The sequence below is a fragment of the Pistacia vera genome, unplaced genomic scaffold, assembly GCF_008641045.1.
Source record: "Pistacia vera cultivar Batoury unplaced genomic scaffold, PisVer_v2 Contig407, whole genome shotgun sequence".
Lineage (NCBI taxonomy): Eukaryota > Viridiplantae > Streptophyta > Magnoliopsida > Sapindales > Anacardiaceae > Pistacia > Pistacia vera.
In genome coordinates this window covers 132,459-159,710 of record NW_022196232.1, presented here as the reverse complement: position 1 = coordinate 159,710, position 27,252 = coordinate 132,459, and the positions used below count along the sequence as shown (strand labels likewise).

General features: G+C 32.9%; 1 protein-coding gene and 1 pseudogene across 1 annotated transcript; both read left to right on the top strand.

Moving 5' to 3' along the window:
- Window positions 1-3,660: 3,660 nt before the first annotated feature.
- LOC116142324 lies at window positions 3,661-5,342 on the top strand (annotated as a pseudogene).
- Window positions 5,343-24,171: 18,829 nt separating this feature from the next.
- Window positions 24,172-25,897, top strand: LOC116142392 (universal stress protein A-like protein). The gene is made up of 4 exons (XM_031427811.1): window positions 24,172-24,437; window positions 25,070-25,173; window positions 25,276-25,394; window positions 25,750-25,897. The coding sequence occupies exons 1-4, from the start codon at window positions 24,182-24,184 to the stop codon at window positions 25,838-25,840; spliced, it is 570 nt and encodes a 189-aa protein (XP_031283671.1). The 5' UTR covers window positions 24,172-24,181; the 3' UTR covers window positions 25,841-25,897.
- The last annotated feature ends 1,355 nt before the right edge of the window (window positions 25,898-27,252 follow it).

Here is a 27,252-nt window from a genome sequence, read left to right as displayed (position 1 = left end):
ATTACACTTTAATTAATATTTACCTAGTTATAATATTATTTTCCTTTTATGGCATTGCTCGTCTAGCACGCATTTTGGGTTCCATTTCCAATGATGTATAATAATATAAAAAGATTTTTTTTATTAAAATGAAAAGTAATAATTTGTAGTTATATTGTTTACAAGAGATTAAAAAATAAGATTTAGTAATCAATAATTATTTAAAGATAAAACATAATGTTTTTTTTAACTAAAAATGGTTAAGATGAATTCAGGATAGAATAGATAGACGTATAGTCTCATGTTTGATTTTTTTATTTGGGCATATGCGATTTAAGTGGAAGACGTATATAACATAAACAATATTAAAAGAAAAAAAAATTAGAGTAAGAAAATAAAAATTTTAATGGATAATATCCAATCTTGGCCCAGCCAGGCCCATTTGAAAAAGGTTCTGGCTTTTTTTTTTTTAATTAAAATCTGCTCATTTAGAGCAATAAAATGAGTTTTATATTATTAAAACATGATTAATAATTTTTTAAATATTGAGATTTCCAGATTTATAATTCTTTGAATAAATTTTGATAAACATAAAGACTTTTTTTTTTTTTAAATCAAATGTAGATACAACTTTATTCCACTCTTTTTGACAAACACATACATCCTTTTTCTTTTTCCTTTTTTTTTTTTTTAGTTAACAAGGTGGAAAAGTTAGGTAAAGAATAACTTACGTTCATATATTAAATTAACAATATTCTTTTTATTATTATAATAATATGAGAAATGATATCTACATAAAACACAAAAAGATGATCTATATTAATAATTTAATAATATGCACCCTTTGATGCGTTTGATTACAGAAATTAAATTAATTAAAAAAATTTACTTTCTCTAATAATATTATTCTTCATTTTTCCTGATCCCAACTTTTTCTCTTGTCTAGCGTGCCCCGCTCCATCTCTCTAATCCTTATTTTCTCTAATAATATATTGAAATTGATGCAATCATTTAATTTTGTGTTTAGTCTATTTATGATGAAAGATTTACTTAATTTTACAAATGAACTTTCTCAAGCACTACAAAGAAAAGATTAAGATATTATAAATGCTATAAATTTAGTTGAAGTGTGTAAACAAGCTTTACAATTAATGAGGAATACTAGATGAGAAAATTTACTTAACAAAGTTTGTTCTTTTGGTACCAAACATGACATTGATATTTCAAATAAGGATGACAATTTTTTTATTCAAGGGCAATCACAACAGAAGACTAAAGGTATCACAAACATGCATCATTACCGTATTGAAGTATTTTATAGTATCCTAGATATGCAGCTTCAAGAGTTGAATAATCGTTTCAATGAAGTAAATACTGAATTACTTATTTGTTTGGCATGCTTACGTCCATATGAAAATTTTGTTGCTTTTGGTAAGCAAAAATTGATGTGTCTTGCTTAACTTTGTTCAGAAGATTTTTCTAACTTAGAACTCATAGCACTTGATTCTCAATTTGATATTTACATTTTGGATGTATGCTCTGATGTTAAATTTATGGAATTGAATGAGATTAGAGATCTTGCAAGAGTGATAGTTGAAACTACGAGGGATAAAGTGTTTCTATTAGTTTATCTGTTGATAAAATTAGCATTGATTTTACCAGTTGCCACTGCTAGTAAAGAAAGAGCATTTTCAACAATGAATTTGTGAAGAATTGTTTGTGAAATAGAATGAACGATTAATAGTTGAATGATAGTTTTGTTGTGTATATAAAGAAATATGTATTTGATAGTATTGATAATGAAGTCATTATACAATATTTTTTAAAGGTGAAATCTCGTCGAGGACAATTGTAAATATATTAGTTAATGAGAATTTTATTAATACAAATATTTATATTTATTTTTATTTTTATTTATGTTAATTATTACTTTAACCTTTGACCCCCTTAAGTTTCATTCTTGGGTCCGCCCTGCTTGTACCTTAGCCTCTTTCTTAACTTATATCTAATCAGTTATATCACAAGTCAATATTTTTATACTACGTTTAAATCTAGTTAATAGTTATTAAATTCAATATTTCACACGGCAAACATACATTAACTTATGATACCGTTGATATGAAAAAAAAAAAAAAAAAAAACATCTAGGATGCCATAAAAATATCATGTCATCATCCTTAGCACAACTCAATGAATTAGTGTCACATTAATGGTACCATAGATTTTTTCGTTATAATACCATTACATTTTTACTATCTACTAACTACAAATGCAATCAAACACTTTTTATCTTTACAAAACCAAACATTTTTCTATTGTACTAACTACAAATGCAATCAAACACTTTTTATTTTTATAAAACCAAACGTTTAAATCAATTTTTATATTTGTTTAATTTGTGATATAGTTATTACAATAACACATATGGCATCAAATATTTTCTTGTTTGTACAAAGAGTAATGCTTACACATACAAAATTTAGATTTATAATAACCATTAGACTTGTGAATTGTAATAGGATGGAAATACATTAGCCATTTGGGTCGGTTACCGGTTTTGTGTTTGAGTCTTAACTACCTTCCACATGTCACTTATTAATTAGAGCACACTTTTTTGAGAAATGAAATTGAAGGACACTTTTTCTCAGTTAAAGGACACTGCACAACTGTTTACTTTTACCTTAAACTTAATTTCATGAAATGACTCAAATGCCCATGTATACTATATCGATGAGTCACTATTCAAAACCTTTTTTTTTTTAAAATAAAATTACAATAACATCTACAACAAAGTTAAAGTAAGCAGTATTTTACCATTAAGTATCCTCCATCAGCCTTGGTCTTTAGATTTATAAGGTATTTAATAAATCTAAAAAATTAATTAAAGTATATGTAAACTGTTGGAATATCTGATTACCAGAAATAAAAATAAAAAGTATCCTGACTTTATGAAAAAAGTGTCGTTACAAAAACATAAAATTTCAAAGCTAATTTTGAGTCCCTATAGTTTTAGTGTACAATGTTTGTGGTCAATGGTTTCAAATACTAGAGTTTTGGTCCTTTTAACTTAATAAAAGGTTGATTAATTGTTAAATTTATATAAAATAATAAAAATGCCTCTTTTGAAAAATAAAAAATTACTTACACAAACAACACTAAATTAAATAAACACATTACAAACTACAAGCTTAAAGTAAATAAACACATTATCTACTACAAATCCATCATATATATATGTAATTTTATTACATATTTTTTTTTAAAATGTATTTTTATATCAATATTTAGTAAAATTTTAATAACTCTAAAAGAGGGTATTTTTGATATTTTAATATAAATTTAATGACTAATATAATAGTATTTTGAAATGATAAGACCAAAATTTCATTTTTTGTAACATTTGTCCTTAAAAAAAAGTGAAATCACACAGACTAAAAAGAATCAACTCTGAAATTTCATGATGTGGTATTCATTGCTTGTGGCAACTGGAACTTTTCATTTGCATGCATGGAAGCCAAATGTCCAGCAGAAATTTCATATCTGTCACTACAAACTTCCACCTGACTCCGGCAAAATTTTGAATCACTATCCATATCCATCTGCCTCTATCTCTCTTTATATAAAGAAGATCAACTTCAAACAAACCACTTTTTGATTCAGACCAACTGATACTAATCATCAATGGAAACGACGAGTACAGCTGCCGCAGAGACGTCGGCGGCGATAATGCAACCAGAGGAGAAGAAGAAACTGAAGGTGATGGTGGGGATTGACGATAGTGAAGAGAGCTTTTACGCACTGAAATGGAGTCTCGATAATCTTTATTGTATAGCCGGTATAACTCCGGAAGCGAGCCAGGATGGCTCCGATGGCTGCAAACTCACTCTGGTTCATTTCAACATCCTTTTCAGCACTTCGTCTTCCCCGATCGTCCTGTTGGTGCAAGTGAGTAATTAATAACAGCACGAATATTCTCAAGTATGGACATAAAATTTGAATCCACGAAAAATTAAAACTCGCTAGGACCCTAAGAAGATAGTTTTCTAGATTTTAACTTTGATTTTGTTGATTTTCTATTATGTTAAACTGAAAAAAAAAAAAAAAAAAATTGTTGAGCTAAAGAAAATTACAATGTATTGCTAAGAAAATGTGTAAATCGGTAGAGCAAGAGTCTAAACCTTCCATTTGGTGGTAGTGAATTTTTTTTCACTTTAGTGACCAACTCTATTAGCAATCGACTATATCTATTAGCAATTGACCATATCTATTAGTGGATAATTGAACTCGAGATTTATTGAGTAATATATCGAAGATTCCTTATTGTCTCACTCAGTCCTTATTGTCTCACCCGACCATCCAAGGGTGGTTAAGTAGATTTCTTCATAAATAAGTAGTATGGTTACTACTTTTGAGACTAAGCTTGCTCGAATAATGATCTATATCGGTATAGTTTATCGTTGAATTGAAATCTTAACATATGGTGTGCATATTCTGATCTAATAATGTTACAATCTGATAACATAATCAAACCCTTTAGGAAGGCCCGATTAGACTTTGATTTTGGTTGTTGTAAAGTTTTTGCTTAATACAAGAATTTGTTAGCAGCATTTTATGCAACAACTTCAGTGGTGGAATCTGTGAGGACAGCCCAAGAAGAAAATTCTGCAGCTTTACTCTCTCGCGCACTGCAAATGTGCAAAGATAAGCTGGTAATTAATCAGTTATTTATGCATAAAAACTAAGTATAAATTATTAGATTCGTTACAAGAACAACAATTTCTAGGTGTTAATTAGTTACATGTAACTTGGTGCAGGTGAAAGCAGAAACTCTGATTCTTAATGGAGATCCAAAGGACATGATTTGTCAAGCTGCAGAACAAATGCACATTGATCTTCTTGTTCTTGGAAGCCGAGGCCTCGGCAAGATTAAAAGGTGACTAATTACGTTTGTATTATAAGTAAGTCATTAACATGCACAGTAATGCGAAGTCCAGAACCCAATCTCACAATCTCTGACGTGGCAGTTTACCATTAGTCAGCTCATCAAATGGGTTTCGCCTATTTGTATAGATATCATCTATCCATTTGCAAACTAACTAAAAACGAACTGTCACAGTGAGGTTGTGAGAAAAAATTGTGGACTTAACATTATTGTAAAATGTATGATTAATAATTGGAAGTACACTAATGAGTTAGTCCAAATTGAACTAAAACATCTTGATCGATTCAATTGCGCAATTGCAGTTGTTAAAAATTTATTTCGTATTTGCAGAGCATTTCTGGGCAGTGTAAGCGACTACTGCGCGCATCATGCCGTATGCCCTGTCACTATTGTGAAGCCGCCCAAGGAACGAAGCAAGTAGTGGTAATATCTTTAAGGGTTTAAGATATGAAGAAAGGAATATATATAGTTGTGTTTATTTGTGCAATATAGCTATGTGTGAGCTCCATTTCTGTAATAATAGATGGTTCACATCTTGATGATAAAATATTTTATGGGTTAAGATGGTTTAATTTACATCATACTTTTATGCATGTATGAACTCAGTAGCCAGAAAAGAATATCTGATTTCTGGAAAAATGGTACTCAATGTTAACACGTCACTCGACCAATAAAGGACATCAACAATATCACTTGACGGGTAAAGGTCAAATTATCACCCATGGGTAGCCTGACGATAAGGGTGAACCAAGTGGGTTGTGCATGGTTTCAACCCACAGTCTCATGATTGATTCTCTGCTGGACGAGAAGATAATACTTTTGTCCATGATTTACCTAAGAGGTCATGATAATGGATGGTTATAGGATAACTTCCCTTGGATTAGTTGAGGTTTAGGGCCCTGAATTAGTCGAGGTTAGTCAAGGTGCTCGTAAGCTGATCCAGTTAATAAAAGAAATAAAACATTATATACGTTTTTCCCATGTAAGACCAAATTAAATCCGAATATAGTAGACTCGGACAAAAATGTAACAACCATAACTAATGCAATGTAAGCATCTTACGCCCACAAAACATAATCATTTCATCTAAAAGCAAAAACTTAAGCTTAAGTTATCGAGTTAGGAGCAAAAGGATCAAATTGGAGCTCCTTAATTTATCAAAAAACCTGAAAAGGTGTTTGAAAAAGTCGTGCTATGGAATTATTTATCATATATTAAACCTTCCATTGGCTGAGGTCCCTCCACTATATCCGAATGCGGCACGAGCATCTCCTACTCGTCTTGCTACAAAATCAAAACCCTAGATATCAATCATCACTGATTCACAAACCTAATTTCCTCAAAATTCAACTCAATTTGAACCAAAATAAACCCTAGCGAATCACGAAATCAGCTAAAACAGTAGAAATAATATAAAATATATATTCAAATTCGATAAATATTCAAGTGCAGATATAGAAGCAGAAAGATGCTTACATCTAACGGTGGAGGAGTCATCATAGTCATGGGTGGAACAATGCGAACCGTCAGATTGCGAAATCTGAAAGTCGAATAAATAAACAAATAAAAAGAGAAAGTGAAAATTACAGAGAATAGCACTAACACAACACTCCCGAAAGAACTGGCTTAGAGAGAAGAGAAGAGAACAACGAGAAAGCGAGAGATTTTGTTGCACGAAGGATGTACTCGGTATTTTTTAAAGCCCCGAGTGTTGTTTGGGGAACCGAGCTGGACCGATTAGCAAATGGGAATGTGCCACGTAAAACTGTGAGATAGGTTGGAGTATGAGCTCGTGACGCGGTGGCTCCTCGGAGTCACATGCGTGACACATCTTGTTCTTTTCCTAGTACGAACTCAGTTACCTTTTATTTTTATTATTTTTATTTATTATATTGTCAAGATCATTTAATTTAGGAGATAATTTTTTTAATATTGTTGATGCTTGATTTTGGCACCAACGAATTGGCACGTGCGTAACGTTGATTGGCTAAGAAACACACGTGATAATGAATATATGCGATGAAATAAATGTAAAGAGAGTTTTTAAAGTGGTTCGGATGCTAAGGTAGCAAGTCCTACGTCCACTGATTTGTATTGATATTAGTGTGGGTCAGGTCGCAAAAGCGGACTGACTTACAGAAGAGTTGGAAAAAGTAAATGTGTTTACAGGAGAGAGAGAGAGTTTCTCAATGTAAAAATGGCCGAATCCCCTTAATGAAGGGGTCTTCTTCATTTTATATCAAACTGAAGCGTGTAATCATCATTAAATCCATGGGTTGGTGTGATTGTCAGGATATAATCCGGCTTTATGTCCCATTGCTCTCTTCCCAAGCTGACTTCGCACGATTCATTGCAGGGAAATGGACGCGTGTGAGCTCCATATCATTTGACAGGCCTGACGTGTGCGTGTTGCTCTGACGAGAGCAGGTCACCCTTCACGTGACTTTCCCACATCAGCCCTTTATTTTCCCAGGTATAACAAATATATATATAGATATATAATTTTTTCGGTTTAGATCAAAGTTTTAATTCTATGTTTATCAAATTGTGTCTAATTTTAACTAGGTTAGTTGATTTAACAAACTCTTATCTGCATTGAAATATATTATTTAGTTTTAGATAAATAAATATTTTAATAAAAATTTATAATTTTTTTAAAAGACTTCTAATAAAGTTTGAAATGATCTATTTCATGTTCTTAAAATTTAAACAATAAATAGAAAATTGCATATTAAAATTTTAATCTAATATTCTAATGAATTGTTTAAACTTCTAAATGAAATATTAATAAATAATAGATGGGGTATCAACAGCTTCACTGTTTTTGTATACATATTTAATCTACAATTAATTAATATAAAATGATTATTTATATTCTTAATATATTAAAAAATAAGTTGTTTAATTATTTATCACAAGAGTCTTCTATCTTTAGATATTACACTTTAATTAATATTTATCTAGTTATATTATTATTTTCCTTTGTGGCATTGCTCATCTAGCACGCATTTTGGTTCCATTTCCAATGATGTATAATAATATAATAATATTTATTTTATTAAAATGAAAAGTAATAATTTGTAGTTACATTGCTTACAAGAGATTCAAATATATGATTAAAGCGAAGCGAAGATACCGTAGGCTTCGTTTGGTTGCATTTTGGGAATACTACTTTTAGTATTCCCAAAAAAGTTAAACAGTAAAATATCTAAAAATTCACAATATTATTTAATTTTTTTTAAACCTCTTAAATTTGTTAATTTAATTACATACCCCAAAATATTTTTAAAAAAATTACAAAAACACAAAAATTACGAAAACACCTCAACAATCCACATTTACCAGATTCCGGCCACCATTGCCCAAAAATGGCCAGAATCTGGTAAGATGGCGTACTACCGGCAGAATCTGGCCAGTAGTGTGCCGATCTAGCATTTTTCGGCCAGATTCACGGTGGATTTGGTCAGAAAATGTCAGATCTAAGGCCAAAGTTGACAGCCAGATCTTTGGCCGTAACCAGTCGGTAACGACGGCCAACAAATGGTCGTCGTTGACCATCAACGACGACCGTTTGTTGGCCGTCGTTGAATAGTAAATACGGCTAGATCCACCGTGGATCTGGCTAGAAAAGGCCATAACGGCGCACGACCAGTAAGATCCAGCTGGTCATGCACCGATACGGCAACTCCGACCACCCTCCGGCGGTGGTGGTCGGCTGTCTGTATTTGAGGGTGGGTTGGGGGTGTTTTTATTAACTTTTAATGTTTTATTATAGGGGGTATTTTGTAAAAAAATAAACATAGGGGGTATTTTAAATTTATAAATCCTACATCGTAATACCCGCCCAATTCAACTTTTTTTAACTTTTTTCAAAAAACTTTTCCCAAAAACGCAAAATTGTGAACCAAACGAAGCCGTAAATAGACATACGGTTTCAGATTCGATTCTCCATCTAAGTATCTGCGATTTAAATGAGAGATCATGACAGGAAGTTGCTACACTAGTCTCTCTCGATGATTAATCAATATATGTATAAGCTGGTCTAAACACTTTGGTTATAAAATAATTAAAAAAAAAAAATTAGGTGAAGTTGAAAAGTGACGTTATAATTTTTGAATTATATATATAACATAAACAATATTAAAAGAAAAAAAATTAGAGTAAGAAAATAAAAATTATTTAAATGGACAATATCCAATCTTGGCCCAGCCAGCCCATTTGAAAAAGGTTCTGGCTTTTTTCTTTATCTTTATCTTTTTATTAAAATCTGCTCCTTTAGAGCAATATAATGAATTTTATATTATTAAAACACTAGACATAGAATCTGCAGGTTGCATGGTTATGTTTATTCAATATTTTTGGAATAAATTATAAATAAATTTATTCTAACAAAATAAACTAATTAGATTAAGACATAATAATTGTTAAATTATACAAATTTTAAAGTTAATATAAATATATTATATATGTATAAAGTTGTGATAAGATAAGATTAATAATTGTACCTGTATAATTATTAATATCAATTATAGGTAAATGTCATTAAATCATTTATCTAACTTGAGAAGATTACCTGAATATTAAATGGTCTAATTATATTTTCATGATCATCACCTTGTACAATTGATATTATTTTAGCAGATATGTCTTTGATATTCGATGTCAGTATTTCAGAGTAAATCGTGTATGATATTTAAAATCACCTAAATGTTATCAAGATCAACTATTTAAACTTAAAATTTATACTAACCTTCCGCAATTTCTGTAACTTATATTCATTTTCAAGTTGCATTGCGTGGGTATGTCTATTTTTTTTTTTTAAACATTATTATTGATTTTTTGTGTGTTTTAAATATATATTTTCTATATTAAAGTTCATTTTATATTGAATTGATAATTAAAAAATCAATAAATAAAATATCCACAAATTGAACTCAAAGTCTATATCATCTTGATTCTTCTCAAATATATTACCATTTGAAATCCGCAACCAAAGTTTAAAACTTTGTCAAGAAAAGCAAAAAAATTTGCAGGATAACCCACTAGGTATTATTGATAAGTCTATAAATTAATCAGAGAAAGAGAAACGTTGTTGAAAAATGTGAAATTTTAAGCAAGAGACTTGCACAGCCAAAGAAAAAATTGATTTTGATTGTTGAGAAGAGAAAATGACTTATTTTTATTATTATTATTTTAGAAATTAAAAAAAATTAAGAATGTTGAGAAGAGAACTCACATAGAAAGCAACAACTTCAACAGTATAATCTAAAGGCAATTTAATTGAAGTATTGAAAAAGCCATAAAGATAAAGGTCCTATGATACAATTTTATTTGCTGCAATTATAATTGACTACCACCCATAGCCAAAAAAAAAAAAAAAAAAAAAAAAAGGGTTGATGATAGCAACCTAAAGAAAGACGATAATTGTGAAACCGACAAAGCCCACAAATCAAACTATAAAATCAATCAAAAGAGATAGAACAAATACAATTAAAACTGCATATCAATATTTGTTTTCCTTTGTTATCACTAAATTGAATTGGTTTTATGTATGTGATGATAAGATGAATGGTTCGGCTGTAGGTCTATAGTTATCCAAATTCATCTTATAATATATCAAATTAAAGCTCCATCTTTCTAGTTTCCAAATATTGAAACCGCTCATCAATTGAATTTTTATTGGGTAAGTTATGACCAATTAACTACTAATTGTTCAGCAGAAATTGAGAAATAAGGGAAACTAAAATGTGTGTAATGATAAAAGGAATGGTTTAGCAATGGGGCTAAAGTTATCTAAATTAAGTATATAATATACCAAATTAAAGCCCTGTATGTCTAGTTTCTAAATATTCAAACCTCTTATCAACTGGAGTTTTATTGAGTAAGTTATGGTCAATTTACTACTGACTGTTCAGTGGAAACCGAAATGTGTGTGATGATAAAAGGAATGGTTCAGCAGTGGGGCTACAGTTATCAAACTTAAGGGTACATTATATGAAATTAAGCTATATCTATCTAGTTTCTAAAGATTTAAACATCTCATCAATTAGATTTTTATTGAGAAAGTTATGGTCAATTTACTATTGACTATTAAGCGGAAACTAAAATGTATATGATGATAAAAGAAATTATTCGACAGTGGGGCTACATTTATCCAAATTAAGCATATAATATATCAAATTAAAGCACTGTCTGTCTGGTTTCTAAATATTCAAACCTCTCATCAATTGGAGTTTTATTGAGCAAGTATGTGATGATAAAAGAAATTATTCAACAGTGGGGCTACATTTATCCAAATTAAGCATATAATATATCTAATTAAAGCACTGTCTGTCTAGTTTCTAAATATTCAAACCTCTCATCAATTGGAGTTTTATTGAGCAAGTTATGGTCAATTTACTACTGATTATTTAATGGAAACCCAAATGTGTGTGATGATAAAATGAATGATTTATTTAAGCTATATGGTTCAACATCAAACATCAGTTGATACTTGTTAAATAAATGAAATTAGTTATATTCAGTAACAACCTCTTTTCATGATAAATGTATGTAACATAAAAAAATATCAATAACAAAAGATGGAACAATTACAATTAAAACTACATATCAATCTTTGTTTTCCTTTAAAAATAATAATGGTTCGGCATATTATAAATGGTTTACTAAAGCTACATGATTAGGCAACAAACATCAGATGATATTTGTGATACAAATAAAATTTGTTATATTCAGCAACAATTTATTTTCGATATATATATGTAACATAAAAAAATATTAACAAAAAGAGTTAGAAAAAATACAATTAAAACTACATATCAATATTAATTTTTCTTTGTAATCACTAAAATTGAATTGGTTTTATGTGTGTGATGATAAAATGAATGGTTTGGCTGCAGATCTATAGTTATCCAAATTAATCATACAATATATCAAATTAAAGCTCTATCTTTCTAGTTTCCAAAGATTCAAACCACTCATCAATTGGATTTTTATTGAGTAAGTTATGACCAATTTACTACTAATTGTTTAGTGGAAATCGAAAAACAGGGGAAACTGAAATATGTGTAATAATAAAAGGAATGGTTCGGAAGTAGGGCTACATTTATCTAAATTAAGCGTATAATATATCAAATTAAAGACCTATCTATCTAATTTCTAAATATTCAAACCTCTCATCAATTGGAGTTTTATTTAAGCAAGTTATGGTCAATTTACTACTGACTATTCAGTGGAAACCGAAATGTGTGATGATAAAAGGAATGGTTCGGCAGTGGGGCTACAATTATCCAAATTAAGCATGTAATATAAAAATTAAATCCATGTATGTCTAGTTTCTAAGATTCAAACCTCTCATCAATTGGAGTTTTATTGAGCAAGTTATGGTCAATTTACTATTGACTGTTCAGTGGAAACCAAAATATGTATGATGATAAAAGAATGGTTTGGAAGTGGGGCTACAATTATCCAAATTAAGCGCATAATATACCAAATTAAATCTCTTTCTGTCTAGTTTATAAAGATTCAAACCTCTCCTCAATTGGAGTTTTATTGAGTAAGTTATGATCAATTTACTATTGACTATTCAGTGGAAACCAAAATATGTGTGATGATAAAATGAATGGTTTGGCAGTGGGGCTACATTTATCAAAATTAAGCATTTAATTTTTTTAATTTTTTTTTTTTTTTTTTTCCAAAGATTCAAACTATTTATCCATTGGATTTTTATTGAGCAAGTTATGGTCAATTTACTACCAACTATTCAGTGGAAGTCGAAATGTGTGTGATGATGAAAGAAATGGTTCGACAGTAGGGCTACAGTTATCCAAATTAAGCATATAATATATCAAATTAAAGCACTGTCTGTCTAGTTTCTAAAGATTCAATTCTCTCATCAATTTAATTTTTATTGAGTATGTTATGGTCAATTTACTACTGATTGTTTAGTAGAAACCGAAATGCGTGTGTTAAATAAATGAAATTAGTTATATTCAACAATTTTCATGATATATGTATGTATGTAACAAAAAAAGATATAAAAAAAAAAAAAAAAAGATAGAACAATTACGATTAAAACTACATATTAATATTTGTTTTCCTTTAAGGATAATAATAATGGTTCGACATATTATAAATGGTTTACTAAAGCTACATGATTCGACAACAAACATCAGATGATATTTGTCATACAAATCCTGTTTTTGATATATATATATATGTAACATAAAAAAATATCAATAAAAAAAGATAGAACAAATACAATTAAAACTACATATCAATATTTGTTTTCATTTATTATCACTAAAATTGAATTGGTTATATGTGTATGATGATAAAATAAATTTTTCGGTCATAGGTTTATAGTTATCCAAATTCATGGTATAATATATCAAATTAAAGGTCGATCTTTCTAGTTTCCAAAGATTCAAACCACCCAACAATTGAATTTGTATTGAGTAAGTTATGGCCAATTTACTACTGATTGTTCAGGCAAAATCGAGAAATAGGGGAAACTGAAATATGTGTGATGATAAAAGGAATGGTTCGATAGTGGGGTTACAGTTATTTAAATTAAGCGTATAATATACCATATTAAAGCCCTGTATGTCTTGTTTCTAAAGATTCAAACATCTCATCAATTGAAGTTTTACTAAGCAAGTTATGTATGGTCAATTTACTACTAAGTGTTAAGTGGAAATCGAAATTTGTGTAATGATAAAAAGAATGGTTTGGCAGTGGGGCTACGATTATCCAAATTAAGCGTATGATATATCAAATTAAAACTCTATCTGTCTAGTTTCTAAAGATTCAAACCTCTTATAAATTGGAGTTTTATTGAGCAAGTTGTGGCCAATTTACTACTGACTATTCAGTGGAAATTGAAACGTGTGTGATGATAAAAGGAATGGTTTGGAAGTATGACTACAATTATCCAAATTAAGCATATAATATATCAATTTAAATCCCTGTCTGTCTAGTTTCTAAAGATGCAAACCTCTCATTAATTGGATTTTTATTGAGTAAGTTATGGTCAATTTACTACTAACTGTTCAGTGAAAGTTGAAATGTGTGTGATGATGAAAAGAATGGTTCGAAAGTAGGGCTACAATTATCCAAATTAAGCATATAATATATCAAATTAAAGCATTGTCTGTCTAGTTTCTAAATATTCAATCCTTACATCAATTGGATTTTTATTAAGCATATTATGGTCAATTTACTATTGATTATTTAGTGGAAACCAAAATGCGTGTGATGATAAAATAAATGATTTACTTGACCCAGATTTAAGAGATTATTATATTAGGACTGATAAGAAATATTTCAAATAACACCTATTAATTGGAAAACAGAATCAACCAAAATTAATTCATTTAATATATATACTCATACATCAGCAGGACATAAACAATTAGTCATTCATATACCAAATTAAAATACACGAATGTTTTTATGGAAAATATATTTAACACAGATGAACAGTTTCTACTAATATAGGTCATATGACACATACTCACAGTTCAACTGACAACAGGATCATCCACGATTTAATCTTAGTAAAGTACATAAACATTTCCTTGAAAACAAACATAACAAAATTTAATCGATCTTTATGTTAAGATTGTTAAGGAACAATTATTCATTCATATAACAACTATTACTTGACAATGAAATCAACAAAAGTTAATTAATCTTCATATTAAAATTGTTAAGGAATACACTTACCATTCGACAGGACTAACACAATTAATCATTCAAATAGATTGACCGAACAAAACCAATTATTCAACCAAATAATAACTGTTAATATAGTTAGGAGATATACTTACAATTTCGTATTAAAATAGTTAGAAGATATACTTACAGTTCAGAAGAACGAATCAAAATAACAACTCATTTGACAATGTCAATCGGACATCATTTCTTTATTCCATTCCAATTCATGAATTTTTGACCTGTAAACAACAACAAAAACATAAATAAATAAAAAAAATCATCGATTAACAAAATCATGAAGAACAGACGTATTATTGATACAAACTAGCATGACCTATAAACAATTAACAAAAGACCAAACGTATTGTTGACACCAACTAACATATTGCGATAATACACAACTGAACATAAGCCATTTTATAACCCCTTATTTAGACCTTTCGAATGTTAAGACAATTAAATACGAATTGAATGCGAAGAAAGGTTTGCAATGTTAATACAATGCACCTATATAATTATTAATAAACGAGTATGTTTTTACTACCAATGCAATGCACCTATGTAATCCAATCTTTATGTCTATTTATTTAGACTTTGGAATACCAATGTAATAATTAATATTGTCTACATTATCATCAATAAAATTCAACCACATGGCGAATGTTGGTTCAACTAATAAGTAGACCTGAACCGGGTCCTTCTCTCTAGAGTAAGGTGTGTCTCTCTATTCTGACAGAGAGTTTTGTCTTTTAGTCATTTAGTGGTTACTGTGGAACGCATGCATGGCTGAGTCTACGTTAACGTCATTATGGGAAAGCTTTTCCTTAACTGAAGAAGAAGAAAATGACGTCGTCGTTTCCAACAAGACGATCAAAGATGCGGCCGCCAAAGTTAAACACTGCCTTCTGGCTCTCCTTGTCACGGAGAAAAATTTCAGCAAAGAAGCATTTTGATCCACAATGTCTCAAGTTTGGAAACTGGAAGGCTGGATCCACTTTACAGATGCTGGTGAGAAACTATTTTTGCTAGAATTTCAAAACGTCACTGATCTGCAGAAAGTCCTCAACGGTCGGCCGTGGTCCTTTGATAGGGCTTTGATAGCTATTCAACGAGTCGATAGTAGCACTCCTTCTAATGCTAGCTGTTTCACACATGAACCTTTCTGGGTTCAACTTCATAATATGCCTTTTGCTGCCATGAATGATGATTATGGAGTCCAACTAGCGTCTGCAATTGGCAAAGTTCTTGAAGTGGATATTGGTGCGAATGGTCTGGGCTAGGGAAGCTTTCTGAGGGTGAAAGTGGAGGTTGAACTTACCAAACCTCTGGTTCGGGGTAGAATATTAAGGATTGGGGAGCAAAAGTATTGGATTGCTTTCAAGTATGAACGATTACAGAATTTTTGTTTTAAATGTGGAGTTCTTAAACACAAGAATAGAGGTTGCTCTTCCATTAGACAGACTGAAGAATCCAATAATCAATTCGGGCCTTGGCTGCGAGCCAGTTCACCAAAGTTCTACTCTAAAGAATCCAAACGCTACGGTGGCTCAACAGATCGAAACACAGAGCATTGTCTTTCACCTTCCATGGCTGCTGCCGGTGAAACAAGGGGCACAGACGTAAACTCAGATCAGACAGATTTGGAGGCTGATTTTCAGGTAAGAATAAAGGAAGGTAGTAAAAGCATGCAAACTGTCTCTATAACGGATACGTTACATGGTAGAGATGGCCTGTCAGGTTAACTTTCCGAAGAAGATGCGGAGAATATTTCATCCATGAATTCTCCAAATATCTCTGCCAATAACGGATTAGCCCAAGATTCTCTCCCATAATCAAATGCTTTAATTGAGGATGTTACGGCACAAGACGGGAAACAAGCCCCTCCCCATCAGTTTGTGACAGTTACGCCCCAACTTCCTGAAGTCTCCTCCCAAGCTATACATCAGGGTGGGTCTAAGAGATCCACTTGGAAACGGAAAGCTAGAGACATTAATCATATCAGTGTGAAGGAAGGTATTACTCAAGAAAAAAAAAAAGAATTTTTCGATTATCAGTAGAAGGTTCTACTGAGAAACAAAGTTCCAAGAAACAAAAAGTTTCAGATGAATCTGATACTACTCTCTTTATGGTGGAGGCTGCTTCGCAGCCTTACCACTCCCAATGATTTGCTTTAGCTGGAACTGTCGTGGGCTTGGGAACCCACGGACAGTTCGCGAACTTCATCACTGGGTGAAGACTAAGTGTCCCGACTTTGTTTTCCTTATAGAGACAAAGTGTAACAGGAATAAATTAGAGATCATAAGAAACAAGATTGGATTTTCATGCAGCTTTGTTGTTGATAGTAGAGGGGCTAGTGGTGGCATTGCAATGTTATGGAAGGATGACAAGGAAGTGGACTTGGTGTCCTATACTCAGCATCACATCTCTTTTATCGTTACTCAATCAACTGCAAACCAGAAATTCATCTTAACTGGTTTTTATGGACATCCGGAGGCGTCTAAAAGATCAGGTAGCTTAAGAGACCTTAAAGCTCAAACGAATATGGCATGGCTGTGTGTCGGTGACTTCAATGAAATTTGCCACCAATATGAGAAGTTTGGAGCTGCAGATAGACCATATAGGCAAATGGAAAATTTTCGGGAAGCACTTATTGATTGTGATCTCAGTGAAATCCCTTTCAATGGAGACTTCTTCACTTGGAATAATGGCAAAGAGGGCTGGTATTTCACAAAGGAAAAACTAGATAAAGGCTATGGAAACAAGGCGTGGTTTGATTTGTTCTCAGATTGCATTGTGAATTCTTTAGGTGTTACTTCTTCTGATCATGAACTAATTCTCATCCAAATCAAAGGAGAACTAGAGACTGAAATTAAGAAGCATAGGCCTTTTCGATATGAAGCTGCGTGGGATAATAGAGTCGAATGTGGGGAGCTGGTCCAAAGAGAATGGCTTTGTAATTTAAATCCCAACTCTAGTCTGCCAGCTGTTATGGAAGGACTCCAAAGGTGCAAAGGAAAGCTGTCCACCTGGAGCAAAAGTACTTTCCGAAGCCGGAGGAATACTGTGACAGACAAGTTATCTCAGCTGAAGTATCTGGAAGACTCAAACAGAGGTGACAAGAAGGGAGAACTGCAACAGCTTAAACAAGAAATAGATGGACTTCTGGAAGAAGATGATATCAAATGGAAGCAAAGAGCTAAACAACAATGGCTAAAAGATGGGGACCGTAATACAAAATTCTTTCACTTGTGTGCTAACCAACGCAGGAAATCTAATGTTATCAAGCAAATCTCAAATGATGATGGCAAGTTGGCAAATAAATCGGAAGAGGTTAGTAACCTTTTTCAAGTTTTCTTTCAAGCATTATTTTCTTCGTCAATGCCCGAGAGACTAGAGGACTGCATCCGCGTGGTTAAGTCTGTTATAACTCCAGAAATGAACAGTGATCTGGTCAAGCAAATTTCTAATGAAGAAGTTGAAAAAGCAGTTTTCACTATGAACGGGCTAGGATCTCCAGGACCTGATGGATTTCCTGCCATCTTCTATCAGAAACATTGGCAGACCATTGGACCTAGCGTGTGTGCTGCTGTGAGAGAAGCCTTTTGTTCAGGGAGCTGGCCTCAGGACTTTAATGCTACCCTTATCGCTTTAATACCCAAAGTTAAAACACCTTCCAAAGTGTCAGAGTTCAGACCAATTTCCTTATGCAACGTCCTTTATAAAATTCTGGCAAAGGTCCTTGCCAACAGACTGCAAAAAATCTTGCCACAGATTATTTCTCCATCATAAAGTGCATTCATTCCAGACCGGTTGATTACTGACAATGCTATAGTGGCATTTGAAGTCATGTATACTATGAATACTAGTCTAAAAGGAAAATATGGTTACATGGCGCTGAAGCTTGACATGAGCAAGGCTTATGACAGACTTGAGTGGTCTTTCCTGCAAGCAATCATGCGTAAGATGGGTTTTTGTTCAACCTGGATCAAAGTCATCATGAACTGCCTCTCTTCAGTTTCTTATTCGGTTCTCATCAATGGGATTCCTCAAAAACCATTCAAACCTTCTCGCGGGATCAGACAAGGTGATCCTTTGTCACCTTACTTATTCATTATTGGAGCTGAAGCTCTTAGTAGACTCATCCAAGATGCTGAAGACAGAGGAGATATCAAAGGGGTTCCAATGGGGCGTTCCAGAATGCGCATTAGCCACCTCTTTTATGCTGATGACTGTCTTCTCTTCTGTAAGGCAAATCAGTATGAATGGAATAGGTTGTTTAAGCTTCTAGACACCTATGAAAAGAGCTTCGGGCAAAGACTCAACAAGGAAAAAACTTCGATATTTTTTAGCAAAAATACTAGAGATGATGTCAAGCAACAAATTATCCAAGTGGCTGGGGTTAAATCCTCTCATCCTTATGACAGATATCTTGGACTTCCAACGTTGATTGGGAGGGACAGAACAAGAGGTTTCAAGCACATCCTGGAATGTGTACGAGGCAAACTTAGTAACTGGAAGATGAAATATCTTTCACAAGCTGGGAAAGAAACACTACTTAAGGCTGTTATCCAAGCTCTCCCAACATACAGCATGGGTGTTTTCAAAATCCCAAAAACCATCCTACAAGAGCTGAATAAATTGATTAAAAGTTACTGGTGGGGCCAAAAGAAGGACGAAAAAAGAATTCACTGGTGTTCATGGGATAAAATGAAGCTATCAAAGAATGATGGGGGGCTAGGATTCAGAGACCTAGAACTCTTCAACTTGGCTATGCTTGCCAAACAGGGATGGAGACTTCTTCATTATCCTAATTCACTTGCAGCGAAAGTTTTATCTGCCAAATACTATCCTGACGGTAATTTTTTAGAAGCAAAGGTTAAAAGGTCATCATCCTTTATTTGGAGAAGTGTAATGGCAGCAAGGTCTGTTTTGGAATCTGGCTTGATGTGGCGCATTGGTGATGGGTCCAAGGTCAGGATTTGGCAAGACAAATGGCTTCCTTCCGCATCTTCTTTTAAGATTCAAAGCCAATGCCTTGGTATGGACCCGGAGGCTAAGGTGGCTACTCTCATTGACCCCCAATCAAAGTCCTGGAAGTTGGACCTACTCAAAGATTTGTTCTCTGAATCAGAAGTTAACATCATCTGTCGTATTCCCATTAGTATCTTCAACAGACCAGATAAAATTGTTTGGAGATGCTCTCAAAATGGTCTCTTCTCGGTAAAGAGTGCATATCACCTGCAAGTGGGGTCCCAAATCTCATCCCGAGGCCAATCCTCTTCTGCAGCTAATGATAATAAAAAGTGGAAGAAGCTATGGAAGCTTCCCATTACTAATGCCGAGAAATTATTTTTGTGGAAGGCTTGCCAAGACATTCTTCCAACCAAGTGTAACCTTGTCAAGAAAAGGGTGATTGAGGAACCTTTTTGCACCTTCTGTTGCTTAGAAGAAGAAGATGTCTTGCATGCTTTATTGGGCTGCGTGGCTGCCAAGGATATTTGGTCAAGCTGTTCCATAATCTTTCAAAAGATGAACAACAATTTCACTGACTTCAGAGAGCTCGTTATGGTTTTGCTGTCCAAACTTGAGGAAAAGTATTTAGCTGAATTTGGAGTGGTGGTCTCAAAAATCTGGCAAAGGAGGAACAAGTTTACTTTCAAACATTTTTTATCTACTCCATCCCAACTCATTCACCATGCAACTCAAGAACTTGACATATTAAATTCCTTGATTCAATCGAAGACCTCTCCAAATGCTCACCCGCTGAATTCGGATCCCAGTTCACGAAGATGGCAGCCACCACCTGAAGGTATCTACAAAGTTAACTGGGATGCAAGTGTGAGAAAAGAAAACGGCACAATTGGGGTTGGAATTGCAATTCGGGACTGGCAAGGCAGATTTCTGGCGACTATGAGAATGAAAAAAACCATGCTCCCAGATGCACACGTGGCTGAATCTTTCGCAGCTCTTCAAGCAGTCATTCTAGCAGCAGATATTGGGATCAACCAAATAATCCTGGAAGGGGACGCTCTTCAAGTAGTCAATGATCTCCTTAGGGATGAAGAGAATTGGGGCCAAGCTGGTCTTTTTTCTATGGATACTAAGGTGCTTTCCAGGAATTTTCTCACTTTTTCGGTTCATCATGTTAAAAGAGCATCCAATGTGATTGCTCATACTTTAGCTAAAAATGCTTTAACCATTGATGATGTACTGGTTGAGCTTGAAGAAGTTCCAAATTGTATTGGATCCTTAGTCGATCCTATTGAATGAATATAACTCATTTGATTTAAAAAAAAAAAAAAAATTCAACCACATGGCAATTATAAATCCAATGTGTTATTATGGTTAGACCTTTAAAATGCTAATACAATGCACATATTATTATTATTATTATTATTTTTAATTATTAATACAGATCCCTTTTTTTAATTAATTAATAATTACAGATGAGCAATAAATGTCAATTCAACATGTCAAGATAGAGCAATTTGATTAGTTTGTCAATCCAATGTGTCAAAATAGAGTAATTCTAGAAGTTTCAAAATGTGTCATGTGTCGATCAACCCATATGGGTATTCAACTTTATATATATATATATATATTGAGATTTGGATATTTCTAATTCTTTGAATAAAATAAAAACTTTTATAAAATTCAAATGTAGACACAACTTTATTCCACTTTTTGACAAACAAATACAGCCTTTTTCTTTTTCCCTTTTTTTTTTTTTAATTAAAAAGGTAGAAAAGTTAGGTAAAGAATAACTATATGTTTATATATTAACTTAATAATATTCTTTTTATTATTATAATAATATGAGAAATGATATCAACTCCTGAATAAAATACAAAAAGATAATATATTAATAATATGCACCCTTTATTACGTTTTGGATGTAGGGCTATACAAGGGATTGGATTATTTTTTCTTCATTAATCCCCTAAGCAATGATACAATTACAAAAAACCGTTTAAAGTTTCTAAAGTAACAAAAATTCCCCTACCGCTTGTTTGTGCTACGTATAAATTTATTATCTCCCATTCATTTTTATATTTAACATAATTTGCCATTGTCTAAATTGAACATTTATGTGTTCGTGTACTCTCGTACCTTAGCCTCTTTCTTAAGGTATACCTAATCAGTTATCTTTATACTATGTTTAAATGTAGTTAGAGCATCTCCAAATGACTCTTTATATGATCTAAACTCTTTATTATAAAGAGTCTATCCATAAAAACAAGAGTCCAACATACTCTTTATCTTTCAAATATAAATTACAGAGTGAGTTTGGCTCTCCACATTTAGAGAGTCAAATTTCACTCTCTATCCTAATTTTAATTAATAAACTACAAGTTCATATATATTTTATTTATTAATTCTCTCTCTCATTAAGTCTCTTTCTTAAAAATAAAAAGCATCTTTATTAAATTTAAAGAGTCTATTGGATTTGAATAAAAAATGTATTCTTTATATTTAAAAATTAACGAAGATGCTTTTTATTTATATGAAAAATGCTCTTCAAAATAAAAAGCATCATTAGAGATGCTCTTAATAATTATTAAATTTAATATTCACACAGCAAACATGCACTAACTTATGATAACGTTGATATGAAAAAAAACCTACAATGCCATAAAAATATCATGTTATCCTTCTTAGCACAACTCAATGAATAGTAATAGTATCATAGACTTTTTCATTATATACCATTGCATTTTTACTATTGTATTAACTACGATGCAATCAAAACCTTTTATCCCCTTAAAATCCAAACGTATAAATCAATTTTCATATTTGTTTTATTTGCAGTACCGTTGATATGATAACAAATATAATACCATATATTTTTTCATTTGCAAAAAGAGTAATGTTATATATGAAAAAGTTAGGTTTGTATCCCAACTTATGTGGTAGCTAATTTGATAGGTTAATTCACTTAATCCATCGTCGTATAATTAAGAAGATATCATGAAATCAACTTCCACAAAAAAAATGGGTATGAGATGCATAATTGTTGCAAAAGGGATATGATCGTCCGGAGTAACTTTAAGAAACTCACAATTCGAAAGGACATTTTTGAGCAATGAAAATTGGAGGACGCTTTTTGTTTTTTTTTCATAAGCTCACAATTATAGGATACTTCACAACTCTTTACTTTTGCCTTAAACTTTATTTGGTGAAATGACTTAAATGCCGATCTATACTATATCTATACTACATAATTTTATTACAAATTTCTTGAAAATTTCATTTTTATATCAATGTTTAGTAAAATTTTAATAACTTTAAAAGAGGATATGTTTGATATTTTAATATAAATTTAATAGTCAATTAACCTTTTATTGATTCAAAGGACTAATATAAGGAGTAAACGACATATTGCCACCCAAGGTTTGACAAAATCCCAAGTTAGTACCATAAGTTTCATTTATTTCAGATTCCCACCCTTAAAGTAACAATGTTATGAATTTTTAGGGTTTAGAGGATGTAATTACCATAATGCCCTTAACCCTAAATTAATAAGTTATATTTTAACCCCTAAATTAGTAAGAATTATAAAACTTACCATTTTATTTTCAAATTATATCAAAAACACCCTCGTCGGAAATAGCTCGATCTGGGCTGTTTTTGACGACGTCGAACCCCCTGGTCACCTCCATCACCTTTCCTGTAGTCCGTCGTCCAAAGCCCCTCTGGTTCCTGACTCATTTGCCCCTCTAATAGCTAGCGCCGTTAGGCTATCGGATTCTGGTTGATTTCGGTGACGAAAATCCAATTGGACATCACCAATGCAAACACCGTCTCCAAATCTATAAAACCCCTATGTCCCTAGCAACCGTTTTGTTGTCATTCACCGGCCAAGTTCGTGTTCATCGGTCGTTTTTCGATGAAGTGGTGGACGGCAAACGATGAGCTGCCGTGCCTATAAAGGTTAGGAGTTTTGTAAGGGAGGATGCAAGGAGTCAAATGGTGGTGACAAGGGTGATTTTGGGTGAAAGAATCGCCGAAAAAAGAGCGAAAAACATCCAGAATGTCGACTGCTAATGTGCGCCAGAGGACTGTTACAGGCAGTGGTCTGCTAACATGCGCTGCCCATGTAAAATGACCAATTTACCCCTTTACCGTTACATCAAATGTTTTTCCGTCACTTTAAGGGTGAGAATCTGGAATAAATGGAACCTATGGTACTAACTTGGGATTTCGTCAAATCTTGGGTGGGAATATGTCGTTTACTCCTAATATAAGACCACAAGTTCAGTATTTGAAACATTTGTCCTTAAAATAAAGTGAAATCACACAGACTAAAAAGAATCAACTCCGAAATTTCATGATGTGGCAACTGGAACTTTTCATTTGCATGCACGGAAGCCAAATGTCCAGCAGAAATTTCATATCTGTCACTACAAACTTCCACGTGACTCCAGCAAAAATCCAAAATTTTGAATCACTATCCATATCCGTCTGCCTCTGTCTCTCTTTATATAAAGAAGATCAACTTCAAACAAATCCATGGTTGATTCAGACAACTGACACTGATCATCAATGGAGACGACGAGTATAGCTGCAGCAGAGACGTCGGAAGCGATAATGCAGCCAGAGAAGAAGAAGAAACTGAAGGTGATGGTGGGAATTGACGATAGTGAAGAGAGCTTTTACGCACTGAAATGGAGTCTCGATAATCTTTATTGTATAGCTCCGGAAGCGAGCCAGGATGGCTCCGATGGCTACAAACTCTCTCTGGTTCATGTTCAACATCCTTTTCAGCACTTCGTCTTCCCCGCTGGTCCCGGTGGTGCAAGTGAGTAATTAATTACAGCACGAATATTCTCAAGTATGGACATAAAATCTGAATCCACTAAAAATTAAAACTTGCTAGGACCCTAAGAAGCTAGTTTTCTGGATTTTAACTTTGATTTTGTTGATTTTCTATTATGTTAAACTGAAAAAAAAAAAAAAAAATTTGTTGAGCTAAAGAAAATTACAATGTATTGCTAAGAAAATGTGTAAATCGCTAGAGGTTCTAAATTTAACAGGAGAAAATCAAACTTAAAACTTTTTGAGTAATGCACCTGGGGTTCTACATTTAACGACCGCATAAACCTTTTAGTAGCTATTCTTGAGGGAATCAAATTCAAGATTTCTTGAGTAATACACCCAAGAGTTTCTATTACCTCACCCATCCACCTAGGGGTGGGTAAGTAGATTTCTTCATAAATAAGTAGTATGGTTATTACTTTTGAGGCCAAGCTAGCTCGAATAATGAGCTATGCCGGTATGGTTATTGTTGAATTGAAATCTTAACATATGGTGTACATTCTAATCTAATAATGTTACAATCCAATAACATAATCAAACCCTTCAGGAAGGCCCGAGTAGATTTTGATTTTGGTGGTTGTAAATTTTTTGCTAAATATAAGAATTTGTTAGCAGCATTTTATGCAACACCTTCAATGGTGGACTCTGTGAGGACAGCCCAGGAAGAAAATTCTGCAGCTCTACTCTCTCGCGCACTACAAATGTGCAAAGATAAGCTGGTAATTAATCACTTATTTATGCATAAAAGCTAAGTATAAATTAGTAGATTCGTTACAAGAACAACAATTTCTAGGTATTTAGTTACATGTAACTTGGTGCAGGTGAAAGCAGAAACTCTGATTCTTAATGGAGATCCAAAGGACATGATTTGTCAAGCTGCGGAACAAATGCACATTGATCTTCTTGTTCTCGGAAGCCGCGGCCTCGGCAAGATTAAAAGGTGACTGATTACTTTTGTATTATAAGTATGATCCATCGCATTCGCATAATCATTAACATGTAAAGTAATGTTAGGTCTATAACTCAATCTCACAACCTCCAATATAGTAGCTTGTCATTGGCTAGCTCATAAAATAGGTCTGCCTGTTGGCTAGCTAATAAAATAGGTCTGCCTGTTTGCATGGATACCGTCTATCTATTTACGAGCTAACCAATAACGAAATAAAATAGGTCTGCCTATTTGTATGATCAATAACTGGAAGCACACTAATGAGTTGGTCCAAATTGAACTAAAACATCTTGATCCATTCAAATGCAATTGCAGTAGTTAAAAATTTATTTCCTATTATTTGCAGAGCATTTCTGGGCAGTGTAAGCGACTATTGCGCGCATCATGCCATATGCCCTATCACCATTGTGAAGCCGCCGAAGGAACGAAGCAAGTAGTGGTAATATCTTTAAGGGTTTTAGATATGAAGAAAGGAATATATATAGTTGTGTTTATTTGTGCAATGTAGCTATGTGTGAGCTCCATTTCTGTAATAATGGATGGTTCAGAATCTTAATGAAATCTTTTGTGGGTTAAGATAGTTTAATTTACATCGTCTTTTATGCGTTTATGAACTCAGCATCTACAAAAGAATATCTTATTTCTGGAAAAATGGTACTACTCAATGTTAACGATGTCACTCGACCAATAAAGGTTGTTAACGATATCACTTGATGGGTAAAGATCAAACTATTACCCATTCATGGGTAGTCCAACGGTAAGGGCAAACCAAATGGACTGTGCATGGTTTCAACCCACAATATCAAGTTTGATTCTCTGCTGGTTGCAAAGGTAAGTACCTTTGCTTATGATTCACCTAAGGGGTTATGGCGGTGGATTGTTATGGGATAGCTTCTCTTAAATTAATCGAGGTGCATTTATCAGACCAAATTAAATCCGAATACAGTAGACTCGGACAAAAATGTAACATCCATAACTAATGCAATGTAAGCATCTTTCGCCCACAAAACATAATCATTTCATCTAAAAGCTTAAGTTAGTGGGTTAGGAGCAAAAGGGTCAAATTGGAGCTCCTTAATTTATCAAAAAAAAAAAACCTGAAAAGGTGTTTGAAAAAGTCGTGCTATGGAATTATTTTCTAGTTGCAATGAGGCCGGTTCAATTTAATTGGCTAAAGTGCTCAATAAAGAGAGCGTGCAGCAGCTAAGTCTAGTCTGTATCGAAAGGCAACTAATTTTTTTTCATAATAAGGTCAAACAAAGATATTGTAGTGGAAGTTGAGGTGTCATTTGTGGATCTAAACAAAAGGATTTTGAATGGATCAAATGGATTTGAGAGCTTAAATTAACCTGGTCAGAAGTGGAGCTGTTGACCATATTGTCTGTCCTATGCATGATGATCCATTTGGCATTTCTGTGATATTAGGTGGTAATAAAAAAGGGAAATAAGCTGGCAATGACAAGCTCCTGCAAGACTAGTTCTTGGGAGCGATTTGGTCATATTCAATAACTTTCTAACTAAATGTTGGAAAGTTCTGGGTAATCCAAAGGATGTGTGTCTATTCGATTACGACACAGTATATTCTATTTTGAAGGATGTATGTTTGTTTAATCATATAACACACATACATGTTTGATGTGCACCTATCCTATTATATTGTGTGCTCGCGAATGTATCCAATTACTATGTACGTGCATGTTTGACACATGACGTGTTGTGATTGAATCGATGCACATACTTGACGTATTGAATCAATTACACATACACTTGACATATTGAAGACCGAATCTTTTTAGTGAGAAAAGCCTAAAGCCGTCATCTTAGGCAACACATATAGACAGCGTGAGAC

What these genes read in the sequence shown, in the direction of transcription:
- LOC116142392 (XM_031427811.1), top strand. Translation starts at nt 24,182, where the DNA reads ATGGAGACGACGAGTATAGCTGCAGCAGAGACGTCGGAAGCGATAATG. An exon ending in AAATGTGCAAAGATAAGCTG is followed by an intron (nt 25,174 to 25,275) that starts GTAATTAATCAC and finishes AACTTGGTGCAG; the next exon opens with GTGAAAGCAGAAACTCTGAT. An exon ending in GGCCTCGGCAAGATTAAAAG is followed by an intron (nt 25,395 to 25,749) that starts GTGACTGATTAC and finishes TATTATTTGCAG; the next exon opens with AGCATTTCTGGGCAGTGTAA.